The sequence below is a fragment of the Diorhabda carinulata genome, chromosome 5, assembly GCF_026250575.1.
Source record: "Diorhabda carinulata isolate Delta chromosome 5, icDioCari1.1, whole genome shotgun sequence".
In the NCBI taxonomy this organism is placed as follows: domain Eukaryota; kingdom Metazoa; phylum Arthropoda; class Insecta; order Coleoptera; family Chrysomelidae; genus Diorhabda; species Diorhabda carinulata.
The window spans coordinates 21,735,419-21,749,687 of NC_079464.1; the positions used below are offsets into that span (position 1 = coordinate 21,735,419).

Genomic DNA, 14,269 nt, shown 5'->3' on the forward strand with positions numbered 1-14,269 from the left:
TAAGTTATCACTCGAGACTATAAAAAAATTGCCCACAACTAAGTAGCCAAAAAGAGATTTACAGAATGAGCTTAATTCAAAGAATATTCCAACTTGTGAAATAAGAAGTGTATTATTTGTCTTTCAGTTGTAAAAAATTGAAATGATATGAAATTGTTGAAAGTCGTGAAATGACGGTGGCTAGATCTCCAACATATCATTGCGAACTAAACCCGATTGATCTGATCTGATTCAGCCAAAAACTTCCAATTCAGAAAAAGGGAAAAGTTTTGAGAAGAAATAATTATTTTCAAACGAGAACAGTTATCTTTGGAGGCTATAAATAATGGGAAGTTTGAAAACTGGGAAAAGGCAGTTAATCATACGATTAAGGAAGAAGTGAAAATGTAGAAGTTGTCTTCTGATTCGGATTAGGATTTGTAAGAAGTAGCTCTTCTTATATTGTTGAGTTTTTATATCAAAATTATGATTAAAATACTATACTTATATAACCAGTATGACTTAACGCTCCTCATACCTCGTGGAAAAATGGATCATTTTAGAAAAAATAGCACTTTTCCACATTAAGCTGTTCGGAAGTTAAAAGCAGGTTAATTGGGTAAATATAAGTGTACATCCGATATATCAATTATTTTTATAAAAATGTTATTTCATACGAAAATACTCGACGTATTACTTGGAAAAATATTTCATCTGTCTGCTTATAGTCCAGTGATTAACTGTTTTTACCTCAGATTCCCATCAAGACGCAACGATTTGCTTGAAATTTCAACAGTAGATAGTAAATACCTTAAAAATCAGTCTATAATATACTGATATGTGCTTTTACTCTGGGGGTGAATACCTAGGAGATGGTCATTTTTTGTTAAAACTAACCATAGAAATCGGTAGAAAAAACATTTTAAGCACAAATTACACTATAGAGTTTTTTCCACAAATCAATACTTTTTGACTTATTCGTGATTAAAATTTTGAGTTTTTGTTACAAAAAAGCATATATTTGATCGATTTCACGGGTCAACATGAAATTTGACTTTGATTGCAAAGCATTAAATTTCGGTAGTTTAGGTCGTAATAAGACGGAAAAAAAATATATGGCATGAAAAACTTTGCTTTTGTGCTTAGAAGACTGATTGAACGAAATTTTTAAAAATCTCGGATTTTAATTTTTGATCGAAAATAAAACTATTGAAATAAAAATTTTTATTATTTTTATTAAGTTTTACTATCAAATTAGATTACAGAAAAGTGGAAAATAACTTAAAAGTGCACACTTTTACTTTTTCTTTTATGTTCATAGCTACTTTCTCTCAATAAACCCCAAATATAGTCGCCTATCATGTTTTCATTGTATTGGCCTTGATAGCGTTGTTCAAAATTCATGATGTCCTGATGGAAACGTTCTCCTTGCTCTTCGGAATAGGCTCCCATATTGTTTTTAAATTTATCCAAATGAGCATGCAGCATATGTACTTTTAATGACATCCTGCAGCCCATGGCCTTAAAATTTGTAAGCATATCCTCAACCAATTTTTCGTAGTTTTCAGCTTTATTATTTCCTAAAAATCCAGAAACTACTGCTTTAAAACTGTTCCAACTTGCTTTTTGAGTACGATTCAGCAACGTTGGAAATTTTTCATCGGCGAAAATCTGTCTTATTTGCGGACCAACAAAAACCCCAGCTTTAACCTTTGCTTCCGATAACTTCAGAAAAAAATTTTTTAAGTATCCAAAAGCTTCTGAAGTTTCATCCAGTTTTTTAACAAATTGTTTCATCAACCCTAACTTAATGTGCAAAGGCGGCATTAACACCTTTTCCGCTTCAACAATCGGCTCAAATTTGACGTTCTGTTTTCCAACACACAATTCTGTTCTTACAGGCCATGACCGTTGAATATAGTGTTTAGAATCCGCTCTGCTATCCCACAAGCACAAATAACACGGATACTTTGTATATCCACCCTGTAGCCCCATTAAAAATCCCACTATTTTAAAATCTCCAATCAGCTCCCAGTTATACTCACGATAGTTTACAGATTCAAGCAAAATTTTGACACTTTCATAATTTTCTTTAAGATGTACTGAGTGAGCAATTGGAAGAGACGGAAATTTATTTCCGTTGTGCAATAGAACTGCTTTTAAACTTTTTGTAGAGCTGTCAATGAATAAACGCCATTCGCTAGGGACACAGGGTATGCCAATTGCTTCAAACATACCTTTAATGTCATTACAAAAACAAAGTCCATCTTCCTTCGTTAAAAACGTTGCAAACATTTCATGCCTAGTCCGCTGATCCGTGATCTTAACATCATCAAGCAAATTCCACTGTTTTAACCGAGAGCCTAGAAGCTCTGCTTTATTTTTTGGCAAATTTAAATCTCTAATTAGATCGTTAAAATCTTCTGAAGTAATGAGATAGTGTTTTGGTTGTTCAGGTGTAGGCAAAAACTCCTTATCGGAATTACTTTTATAAGAACTAAAAGATGAGCTACTTTTCTGCGATAATTTTTTTGATGGCTCAGGTACTGGTCGTGTCAGGTCGTGAACAATTGGAGCAGAAGAAGATTCGAGGTCAGGATATTCAATAGGTTTTGCATTTTTACCTCTACGTCTTTTACTCGGATTCACCATACAAAAGTAGCAGTCAGTAATATGGTCTTTTGGTTCTCGCCAAATCCTTGGTATTGCAAATTTCATAGACCTTTTCTCACCTCGATACCAACCTAAAAATATAAAAATAAAAATTAATATGTCTATTATTTTGGATTCATCGCTTAATTAAATAAAAATTGCTTACCTTCCAAACACCTTTTACAATAACTACAAGCAACATGTGGAGCCCATGGCTTATCTTGATTCCGTACAGGACAGTCAAAATATGCTTCATAGGCTTCACAGAGAACGTGAGATGTCTTTAGTTCATATTTCACGTCTCGAACTTTAATAAATTGACCACATATAAAACAAAATGCATCAGCATCGTATTTGCACTTTCGTGACGACATTTTAAGTTATTCTGGGCTTGTAAATAACACCCGATGGTTGTTTATCACTCGGGTGCCATCTAGCGGCACAGTGTAAACGTTAATACCCCACTCTCACCGCGCGGTCTTTTTAAAAATATTAAAATCAATTAAAATTTATGAAAAAATTGAAAAATGAGTATTATTATTATAACTATCACAAAAGCAAACTTTAAACCGAAAAAAGGTATTTTCTTTTCGTTTTTGTGCATAACTAACTGGAAAATAATAGTATAAACTTTAGGACAAAGAACGAAAATTTTTTTGTAGAGTCGTGTTTTTCACAAATAACTCAAAAGCGGATAAACTGTAAGGAGGTTGAATCTAGCTTGTAAAAATAAAATGAATGTTTTTGTTTTGGGTATTAGGTCTATACTTATTCAGTTAAGCGAAGATTTTGAAAAATTGAAAATTGAATAAGTGGAAAACGGTAAATTTTACGAAAAAAATGTATCAATTCTTCCTTAAAGAACTTTGACAATTCTATATATAATAAGACTTTGCAATATATAAAATAAAGTAGTTATGACGAAAATAATATAAAATCCCTTCATTTCATGGAAAACACGACATTCCTATCCTTGATACTGCCACCCTAATTGTAATAGAATGTTAAAAATTTTAATAACACTTTAATTGAATGGTGTAGAGAGCTTGATACTGAAAAGAGTTATGTTTAAAATGGAGAAAGCATTTTTTATTTTTTTTTAAATTGACTTCCATTAAAAATAACTTCGAAAATATGAAAGATACGTTAAAACTACTACAGAACAAAAAATTTGGGTTTTTTAAATTGCAGATTTTGATTTTTTTTCATTTTTTTCTCAACTTAAGAATTAACCGAGGTATAGCCTTTTAAAGTTCGCAGTAGCGTGCTTTGGAGCTCTTTAAACGTTTCCCATTAAAAAATAAAGGTACTTTAGTTAATAAATTATAAATTTTCCTACAAAATGATTTTTGAATCGACTACCAAGCTCAAACATTGAGAGAGCTATACCTAAAACAAACTAACGCATTTTTTTCAAATTTCAGAGCATATGAATTTTGGAGTATAATTAAAGCTTATACATAAGGTGAAAAAACCGCTATGTCTCTGGTACCCATCTGTTTTAGTGAAAGGATTCTTTCTATACATACATTTGAATATATATGATGGGTTCAAATACATTGATTAAGGTTTGAAAACATAAATAGTGTCCTAAAACATCATGCATTCTTCATTTAAATCCCACAAATGATTTTTTTAACTTTCTAAACACTGTAGCTTTCATTTTATTGAATTTTGACAATAAGAGGTAGTTTACACCCCTTACAATAAATCGCACATATTGGCATTGGGTAGATTTTGAAGTGAAAAGTAAATAGAACTTAATTCCAAAATTTCAAACGAATCCATTCGTGTTGATGGAATTCTGATGTGATACCATATTTTTACCGTTGTTCACTGCACTATTAAACAAGTGGTACACCTATGGATAAAGAATGTTTCATCATTTTATTACTCTATGAATCATAAAAATAGACTATAAACAATTGAATATATTGATGAAAATAAAGCGTAGAGAAGATTAAGTTTCTTTTAGGTTTTTAGTTTAACTAAGTTTTTTTAAATAACCCTCTTACTGTTCGTATCGTGAATATTTTTAATTTACACTCACCCAAATGAATTCATTAACGAGACGCTACTGGATTCTAACGCCGTTCAATTTCTATCGTAAGTGCCGCCACTTTTTTTATTATAAAATCTGTTTGATTCTACACTACAAATATTAATTTACGATGTCTTCCTTTAAAGTAAATTGTTTTTTGGTTTGTTTTATTCTGAAGAAGCAAGATATCAAGCATAATTTACCCCTGTATAAATCATTTTCAACAATAAATAAAATGAAAATTTCATATGTTATTGTAAAAGTAAATAAAAAATACTAATCATTTTTCGTGCTTCACTGTATACTTTCAAATAAAACTATATGAAATAGAAATTTGACTAATTTTTCAAATTTTTAATGTTTTCAACTATTTTAATAATTAATTTTTAAAAATCAATAAGCTCATACTTGCAGAAATCGCTATCGTAATAAAACATACAAGGGTAAATTAATATTATATTTTAAATATTCTAAGCAGCATTCACTTTGTAATCGAGGCAAAATGAGTGGTATTGAATATTTTGTTAAGTAAAATTGGCATTAAGAAAATCACGCCTTTTCTTATGAATGGCTCTTAAAAAGAAATGAACAAAAATAGGCAACATGCGGCAACCGAAGTTTAATTATATAACTAACTATAGAATAAACCAGGTACAGTTACCTTGCGACTGAACATGGTACTCGTACCTTGTTCTGATTGGTCGGTAGTTCAGGTAAACGTCTGTGGTGTCTCTTGGCGTGCACACGGGAAACGGCCTACAGAGATACCTGTACGAATGTACTCGAAAATATATAAATTTAATTTACTAGTTAGGCTGTGAAACTGAACTGTGAACGTTTTCTAAACAATTTTTATGAAATTTTAACTCGTTTTTGTGACGACGGTTATTGTTTTCAACTTGTTCTGTTAATATATTATTTTCGTGTCGTACATCTATTCCAAATGTGTAAATGTGTAAAGTGAATGTGTTTTCTCTGACAAAGTTACAGACAACCTAATTATTGATATTTTATGAATTCCAATAGACTACTATAATAATATAACATCAATTTCCTTTAAAATTGATTCGATAAAAACTTTTTTCATTTAAATTAATTGTGATGTGTTTACTACTGTAACTTTCTTGTGCATTTAAGTGTAACTGACATACTAACTAAGGTTAAGTTAACAAAAATAATCTGTGATCTTTATAAAATTATTCTAAAAAAAACACATTGTTCGTACGTTTTATCTCTAAAAAAACTTGTAAAAAAGTCCGAAACGCTAGTAATATAACGGAATCTGCTTTTGCCCGAATCAAACAGGTGTCACGTGGCAAAATGTCGGATTGTTTATAATTGGTTTGTAAATATGCCGTGTTAGTTCGATTTTTTTTTGGAAAAATTGCAGATGAGTATCAAGGGATTAAATATGATCGGTCCCCATTACATATGTGTTTTGTATGTAACTACAGCGGGTCTCCAGGGTCCTTTGATGGGATCTGACGAACAAGAAATAGTTCTTCTCATTTATGTGATAGTGGATGTTATTCAGAACAAGGTGAGTACATTCATTTGTAATTTTGATTCATATTGAAGCGTATAAATTTATATTGATGTAATAAATTTGGAATAATTCTAATGAGACAAACACACATTGTATTTTATTTACACATAAAAACAAATAATCGTTATCATGGTTGGGGATCAATTTTTTTTACTGATAAAGTTTTGAATTCTAAAATTATTTTCAACAAAAAATTTTTGTGTTTGATAAATCATTTGAATCAGGTGAAATTTATAATTATGAGAAATGTTGAAATATATTTAAATATTATAATGTGAGTTTATGAAAAATTATATAATAAAAAAAAAACAATTAGTAATGACTTTTTGATTACTTTATGGAATATTATTCTAAAAAACATATAGATACCAAAATTGTTTCATAAATTACTGAAGTGGAATTTTTGTTATTTATAATCATTTGGATAATTTAAAAATACGGATTGAAATTAATATTAAATCAGTTGATTCCATTTTTTATGATTGACAAGAGTTTGGTTCAACACGAGCTCATGATAATGATAATGAATAGAGCTTCTATGTTCGATCATGTAAAGTGAAATATTCGACTTCTTCACAATTGATACATTTAAATATGACCAAACAGGTGCGAAGCAGCAAAAAATAAATGTTGATATACGAGTGTTTTCTAAGGAAAAGTCTTAACCTTAAGGTGTTAGCTCGTATCAATATTAGTTGGGAAACAAACTTACGCATGCGTTGAGAGATTCTCACCATCATTTATGATGAAGTAAACTGTTTACCTTCAGTCTCTGAAGACGATAACTTGGTTATAGAAACGCGTGTCAGACAGTGAAAATTGTGAGTGTTGGTGTAGTGGTAGTTTAATCAGAGTGATTAGTATGAATATCACCAACGGTTACAAAAATTTCAACTTAATAAACGAGGAAATATCAGAGTCTTGATGAGTGTTCGGAAAGGCCAAAAATTGCGACAACTCAAATTGCACTGGACGACCTTCGGATTGAGGTTAGAGAGATAGAAGAGGCTATTGACATATCGAAAGAATATACTTGCTTTATACTGATTGAAGAATTACGTAATTGTGAGCTGTCCGCGCGTTTAGTGACGCGTTTGCATACTTAGAACCAAAAGCACGTTTCCCAGGCCTCATTAACACGGACTGAGCAAATAAGTCGAATTTTCCGCGTCGATTCATAGCTATAGAGTAAACCTGGATCTTCTACCTTTTGGCGTTTTTTGTAATAGCCATGGAATTGTGTTCATCGACTATATTTGAAAATTTTAAAATTATAGTCGAAAATTATTACGCACCTCCTCACACTTCAATGAGAATTGTACTACGAATTGATTAACCTTCCATCGTATTCACCAGATCTAGCCCTTCGCGTCTTCTTCTTGTTCTTATCCCTAAAATTTCACTTGCAGATAGAGATTCACATCAGACGAGGACTTTATCGCAAATGTAAACGCTTATTTTGAGGAGAAAGATTGCAACTATTATTTGGAATTGTTAGAATATTTCTAAACTTGAAAAGAGACTGTGCTGGAAAATAAAAATGATTATGGAAAAAAATTACTTGCTTATTTGTTAGCTAGAAAGCTTCTCATACAACCCACGTAGTTAAATCTGAATTTTCAGTAGAGTTTAGAATGATCAACCAAAAAAACAATACATCATAAAATTTAAAAAAGCAAATAATTAGGCATTATCTAATGATTGTATTAAATTAGTAGCAGGAAACACGAAAATACTTTCTTTTTAGAACATTTTATATGTTTTTTTATATTGATTTTAAGTGAATCTTTTTTCTTCTGCTATGACATGTTTTGAGGGGTTTTGCCGATTGTACTAAAAATTTTCGTGGTCACATAATAAATGACGACCATTTTGATATTGACATGTTATATAATTTCTCGCGACATATCCCTTCATTTGAGCCCAGATTAGTTTAATATTGTTAAAGGTTGGTGATGATTTCTTCAATCTTGATTGGTACTATATTGTTTCATTCCATTGGGACAACTAAAAATCAAACTTTTTCTGAATCATTAGACTTTATTTATTATTTACTATAACACTGTGATTAAAAAAAAATTTTCATGCGACGTCTCGTTTCTTAGTTATGGGCATTCGAAGCTGCAATATCAGAACTTATATTTAAGTATATTTTCTAAATTATACACTCGAACCTTATGAATTTTCAATGGACGATTACATACTCATATGTAATATGTAAACACAATAATTCTACACTACTCTCTGAAGGATAGGGGCGGCTCATATCCAATGGTTAACCATCCGTATCTTTTACAGGGACAACCTGTACAATCTAAATGAATTTTTTATTTGAATTTCTAACAAGTTGTTTAACTCCATAAAATAGATTTTTAGATCGTTGTGCATGCCAAAGAAACCGTTTGCCATAAAGAGACATTCTGAAGAAAATTATCATAAATTGTAATTATCTATTGAAAATACTTTAGGGGAGTAAAACGTGGCTTTTTTTTCTTAAGTTAGATAGTTATTTTTTGTTATTTGGCAAGTACTTTCCACTTCTTACGACGGGAACCAAAAAGGTTGCTTTGGCAATTCTAAATCACGTAATAAATCATTTATCATCTCAATTATTTTCCAAAATAATATCTCGCCAATTCAAAGGCGCCGTCGGAACTGGTTATGTCTGCAATGTGAGGGAATCGATCTTATGGTAGATTGCAAATAGGGATATTCGATCTTAGGCAATTCTTTTTTGTCTTTGTCTCACACAAATTACAATCATCAAAATAGTTTGTGGGTTCTTGCCATACAAGTGGAATTGCAAAATGCTTCTTCTTCATCTCTTCTCTTTCATCAATGACTCGCTACAGATGACAGAGCACATTAACCATTATGTTGATTTTCTAATACAACATTAAAATACATTAAATATGTTTTTTTTCGACAATTTCACAAATTCGTCCTCACCTTTTCAAATATAACAAAACTTGTCAGGAGAAATTTTGCAATTTCGGAGCGTACTTTCCACTTTTGTGTTAACAAAAATTTCTCGACTACCCAAAATCATTCATATTAAAACTAAAACGTAAAGTAAATGAGAGAATAAATAACCAATTCAAAAAATTGGGCCAAATCAACTCCTCGTAAAATTTACTACCTGTGATAAAAAATTGAAAAGTGGTAAGTATGTATTATGGCTTTATGAATATTCTTTTTATTATTTGGGAAGCATTATAAAAATCATTGTATGAATCAAATTAAATGAAAATCCTGTAATTCACAATCTGCAAACAGTTACTGGCCATTTCAAATTTTAATCTATTCTAGGAAAAATGGCGGCTACTTATTTTGAACTTTTAAATATTTTCTACCTGTATAGATTACAAAGTGACCTTAATTTCTTCCAATAAATGACTGGAAATTTTGAGAAAATGATTGAAACAAATTAGTAGTTCCATCAAGTTGGATCATAAAACTTTCTTTCAAATAAACTAGTCTTAGTAACTTGAGCCTCGTTTATGTAGAACTATCTTGTTTTGTGGACTATTAGGTTCAATAAGATGGCGTTCTATTTGTTAAACTAGATACGCCGCCCGACCAATGATTTCACTTTACCAGCTTGGATACCAGCCAGTTTTGCGACTCAGTAATTTTTTTCATCAAAATGACGTGAATATGTGTAACATATCATAAGCACAGCAGAATAATAAATAAGCCGCTGCTTATTATTCAGCAACCGCCCGACCACGACGCACGAACGAAATGAAAAATTAACTACGTTAGTTAATCGAAAGACCCATCACCAGAAAATTCACAACTAGAAGCTAGAAATAAAAGTTCAAGGTTACATATTCTATAATTTCACACAAAATGATAATTTGAAGTTTGCCGCTATTACTGATCTGTATAAAGTGTGGCTAGAGCTAAAAGGATGATAATTACAGCTTCAAAATTCATAACTTGCCAAAAAATTGCGATTTTTCCGAAAAAAACAACTTTAGAATATTATGAATTTCAATTTCACTAATTTGAAATAAATTATTTCACACAAAATGATAATTTGAAGTTTGCCGCTATTACTGATCTGTATAAAGTGTGGCTAGAGCTAAAGGGATGATAATTACAGCTTCAAAAATTCATAACTTGCCAAAAAATTGCGATTTTTCCGAAAAAAACAACTTTAGAATATTATGAATTTCAATTTCACTAATTTGAAATAAATTATTTCACACAAAATGATAATTTGAAGTTTGCCGCTATTACTGATCTGTATAAAGTGTGGCTAGAGCTAAAGGGATGATAATTACAGCTTCAAAAATTCATAACTTGCCAAAAAATTGTGATTTTTCCGAAAAAAACAACTTTAGAATATTTTGAATTCAACATCACTGATTTGAAATAAATTGATTCACACAAAGTGATAATTTAAAGTTTGCCGCTATTACTGATCTATATAAAGTGTGACTAGAGCTAAAGGGATGATAATTACAGCTTGAAAAATTCATAACTTGCCAAAAAATTGTGATTTTTCCGAAAAAAACAACTTTAGAATATTATGAATTTCAATTTCACTAATTTGAAATAAATTATTTCACACAAAATGATAATTTGAAGTTTGCCGCTATTACTGATCTGTATAAAGTGTGGCTAGAGCTAAAGGGATGATAATTACAGCTTCAAAAATTCATAACTTGCCAAAAAATTGTGATTTTTCCGAAAAAAACAACTTTAGAATATTTTGAATTCAACATCACTGATTTGAAATAAATTGATTCACACAAAGTGATAATTTAAAGTTTGCCGCTATTACTGATCTATATAAAGTGTGACTAGAGCTAAAGGGATGATAATTACAGCTTGAAAAATTCATAACTTGCCAAAAAATTGTGATTTTTCCGAAAAAAACAACTTTAGAATATTATGAATTTCAATTTCACTAATTTGAAATAAATTATTTCACACAAAATGATAATTTGAAGTTTGCCGCTATTACTGATCTGTATAAAGTGTGGCTAGAGCTAAAGGGATGATAATTACAGCTTCAAAAATTCATAACTTGCCAAAAAATTGTGATTTTTCCGAAAAAAACAACTTTAGAATATTATGAATTTCAATTTCACTAATTTGAAATAAATTATTTCACACAAAATGATAATTTGAAGTTTGCCGCTATTACTGATCTGTATAAAGTGTGGCTGGAGCTAAAGGGATGATAATTACAGCTTCAAAAATTCATAACTTGCCAAAAAGTTACGATTTTTCCGAAAAAACATCTTTAGAATATTATGAATTTCAATTTCACTAATTTGAAATAAATTATTTCACACAAAATGATAATTTGAAGTTTGCCGCTATTACTGATCTGTATAAAGTGTGGCTAGAGCTAAAGGGATGATAATTACAGCTTCAAAAATTCATAACTTGCCAAAAAATTGTGATTTTTCCGAAAAAAACAACTTTAGAATATTTTGAATTCAACATCACTGATTTGAAATAAATTGATTCACACAAAGTGATAATTTAAAGTTTGCCGCTATTACTGATCTATATAAAGTGTGACTAGAGCTAAAGGGATGATAATTACAGCTTGAAAAATTCATAACTTGCCAAAAAATTGTGATTTTTCCGAAAAAAACAACTTTAGAATATTATGAATTTCAATTTCACTAATTTGAAATAAATTATTTCACACAAAATGATAATTTGAAGTTTGCCGCTATTACTGATCTGTATAAAGTGTGGCTGGAGCTAAAGGGATGATAATTACAGCTTCAAAAATTCATAACTTGCCTAAAAGTTACGATTTTTCCGAAAAAACATCTTTAGAATATTATGAATTTCAATTTCACTAATTTGAAATAAATTATTTCACACAAAATGATAATTTGAAGTTTGCCGCTATTACTGATCTGTATAAAGTGTGGCTAGAGCTAAAGGGATGATAATTACAGCTTCAAAAATTCATAACTTGCCAAAAAATTGTGATTTTTCCGAAAAAAACAACTTTAGAATATTATGAATTTCAATTTCACTAATTTGAAATAAATTATTTCACACAAAATGATAATTTGAAGTTTGCCGCTATTACTGATCTGTATAAAGTGTGGCTGGAGCTAAAGGGATGATAATTACAGCTTCAAAAATTCATAACTTGCCAAAAAGTTACGATTTTTCCGAAAAAACATCTTTAGAATATTATGAATTTCAATTTCACTAATTTGAAATAAATTATTTCACACAAAATGATAATTTGAAGTTTGCCGCTATTACTGATCTGTATAAAGTGTGGCTAGAGCTAAAGGGATGATAATTACAGCTTCAAAAATTCATAACTTGCCAAAAAATTGTGATTTTTCCGAAAAAAACAACTTTAGAATATTTTGAATTCAACATCACTGATTTGAAATAAATTGATTCACACAAAGTGATAATTTGAAGTTTGCCGCTATTACTGATCTATATAAAGTGTGACTAGAGCTAAAGGGATGATAATTACAGCTTGAAAAATTCATAACTTGCCAAAAAATTGTGATTTTTCCGAAAAAAACAACTTTAGAATATTATGAATTTCAATTTCACTAATTTGAAATAAATTATTTCACACAAAATGATAATTTGAAGTTTGCCGCTATTACTGATCTGTATAAAGTGTGGCTGGAGCTAAAGGGATGATAATTACAGCTTCAAAAATTCATAACTTGCCTAAAAGTTACGATTTTTCCGAAAAAACATCTTTAGAATATTATGAATTTCAATTTCACTAATTTGAAATAAATTATTTCACACAAAATGATAATTTGAAGTTTGCCGCTATTACTGATCTGTATAAAGTGTGGCTAGAGCTAAAGGGATGATAATTACAGCTTCAAAAATTCATAACTTGCCAAAAAATTGTGATTTTTCCGAAAAAAACAACTTTAGAATATTTTGAATTCAACATCACTGATTTGAAATAAATTGATTCACACAAAGTGATAATTTAAAGTTTGCCGCTATTACTGATCTATATAAAGTGTGACTAGAGCTAAAGGGATGATAATTACAGCTTGGAAAATTCATAACTTGCCGACAAATTGTGATTTTTCCGAAAAAGCAACTTTAGAATATTTTGAATTTCAACATCACTGATTTGAAATAAATTGATTCACATAAAGTGATTATTGTGGTTAGAGCTTAAGAGATGATAATTCAATTTTTTCTCTGATTTAACAAAAAACTGTTTATAACAAAGTTAAAACAAGGAAATATCGCCGGTAAACTGTCTGAAAAGTTTCGTTAAGTCCTCAGCGACTTCCTCATCTGTAGCATATTCGATTACAACAGCTTTCTGTCCACTAATTTAAGAGCAAAGTACGAGTTTCCTGCCTTCTACTCCTTCTATGGCGCATACAGCTTTCTTCCAATCGGTTCGGTTAGTTTTGTTATCAGTCTAATTCAATAGTATCCCGCAGCTATTTTCTAATTTTTATCATTTTCCCAAATTTGCTTTCCAAGTCTAAGTAGCTTCAGTAAAACTTTTAACTGAAGTTTATTTAGTCAATTTTCGGTAACCTGTTGAATTCGTTCATCATCCAAATGGCGGACGACAGGGCATAAATCAGCTGTAGCTGTACGGCCTATACGTATTCCCACCTGGTCAATACACCCCAAAAACTTTCTCCTTTCTCGAGTCATTATTTTTTTTTTCAAATTTAAAATTTAATCCCAGACACACACACCGAGCCAGCGCCACACTAAAAGAATCCCTTTTAACGTCAAAAAATTACCGCAATCTCAATCCTGCAGAGGAAAATTGTTACTAGATTAGAGCCATTTCTAAAATAATTTCCCACATAAACATTCCCCTATCCCCCAAAAAACAAATCGCACTGAGCTTCTGTGTCTTTCTCATTGACGTATCGGATGTGGAGTATAGAATATTGGTCCGTTTCTTTTGAAATACACTTGTAATTTGCAGAAATTATCGTGAATGTAAAATATTCTGATAATTAGTCACGTAAATTTTGTGGGATAACGAGGGTTGCTGCTTGAGTCTTGAGATATGGCAACATTGATGTGGATATGTTAAA

At 30.5% G+C, this 14,269-nt stretch overlaps 1 protein-coding gene across 2 annotated transcripts in view; it reads left to right on the plus strand.

Moving 5' to 3' along the window:
- Positions 1-5,325: 5,325 nt before the first annotated feature.
- The window catches only part of LOC130894372 (RNA-binding protein fusilli), a 187,994-nt gene continuing 179,050 nt past the window's right edge, over positions 5,326-14,269 (plus strand). The window contains exon 1 of one of the 2 annotated variants that reach the window (XM_057801149.1): positions 5,326-6,212. In XM_057801149.1, coding sequence (XP_057657132.1) covers positions 6,063-6,212 — 150 coding nt within the window. In that variant the 5' untranslated portion in view covers positions 5,326-6,062. The remainder of the gene's footprint in view (positions 6,213-14,269) is intronic. The other variant, XM_057801148.1, reaches the window with a different exon arrangement.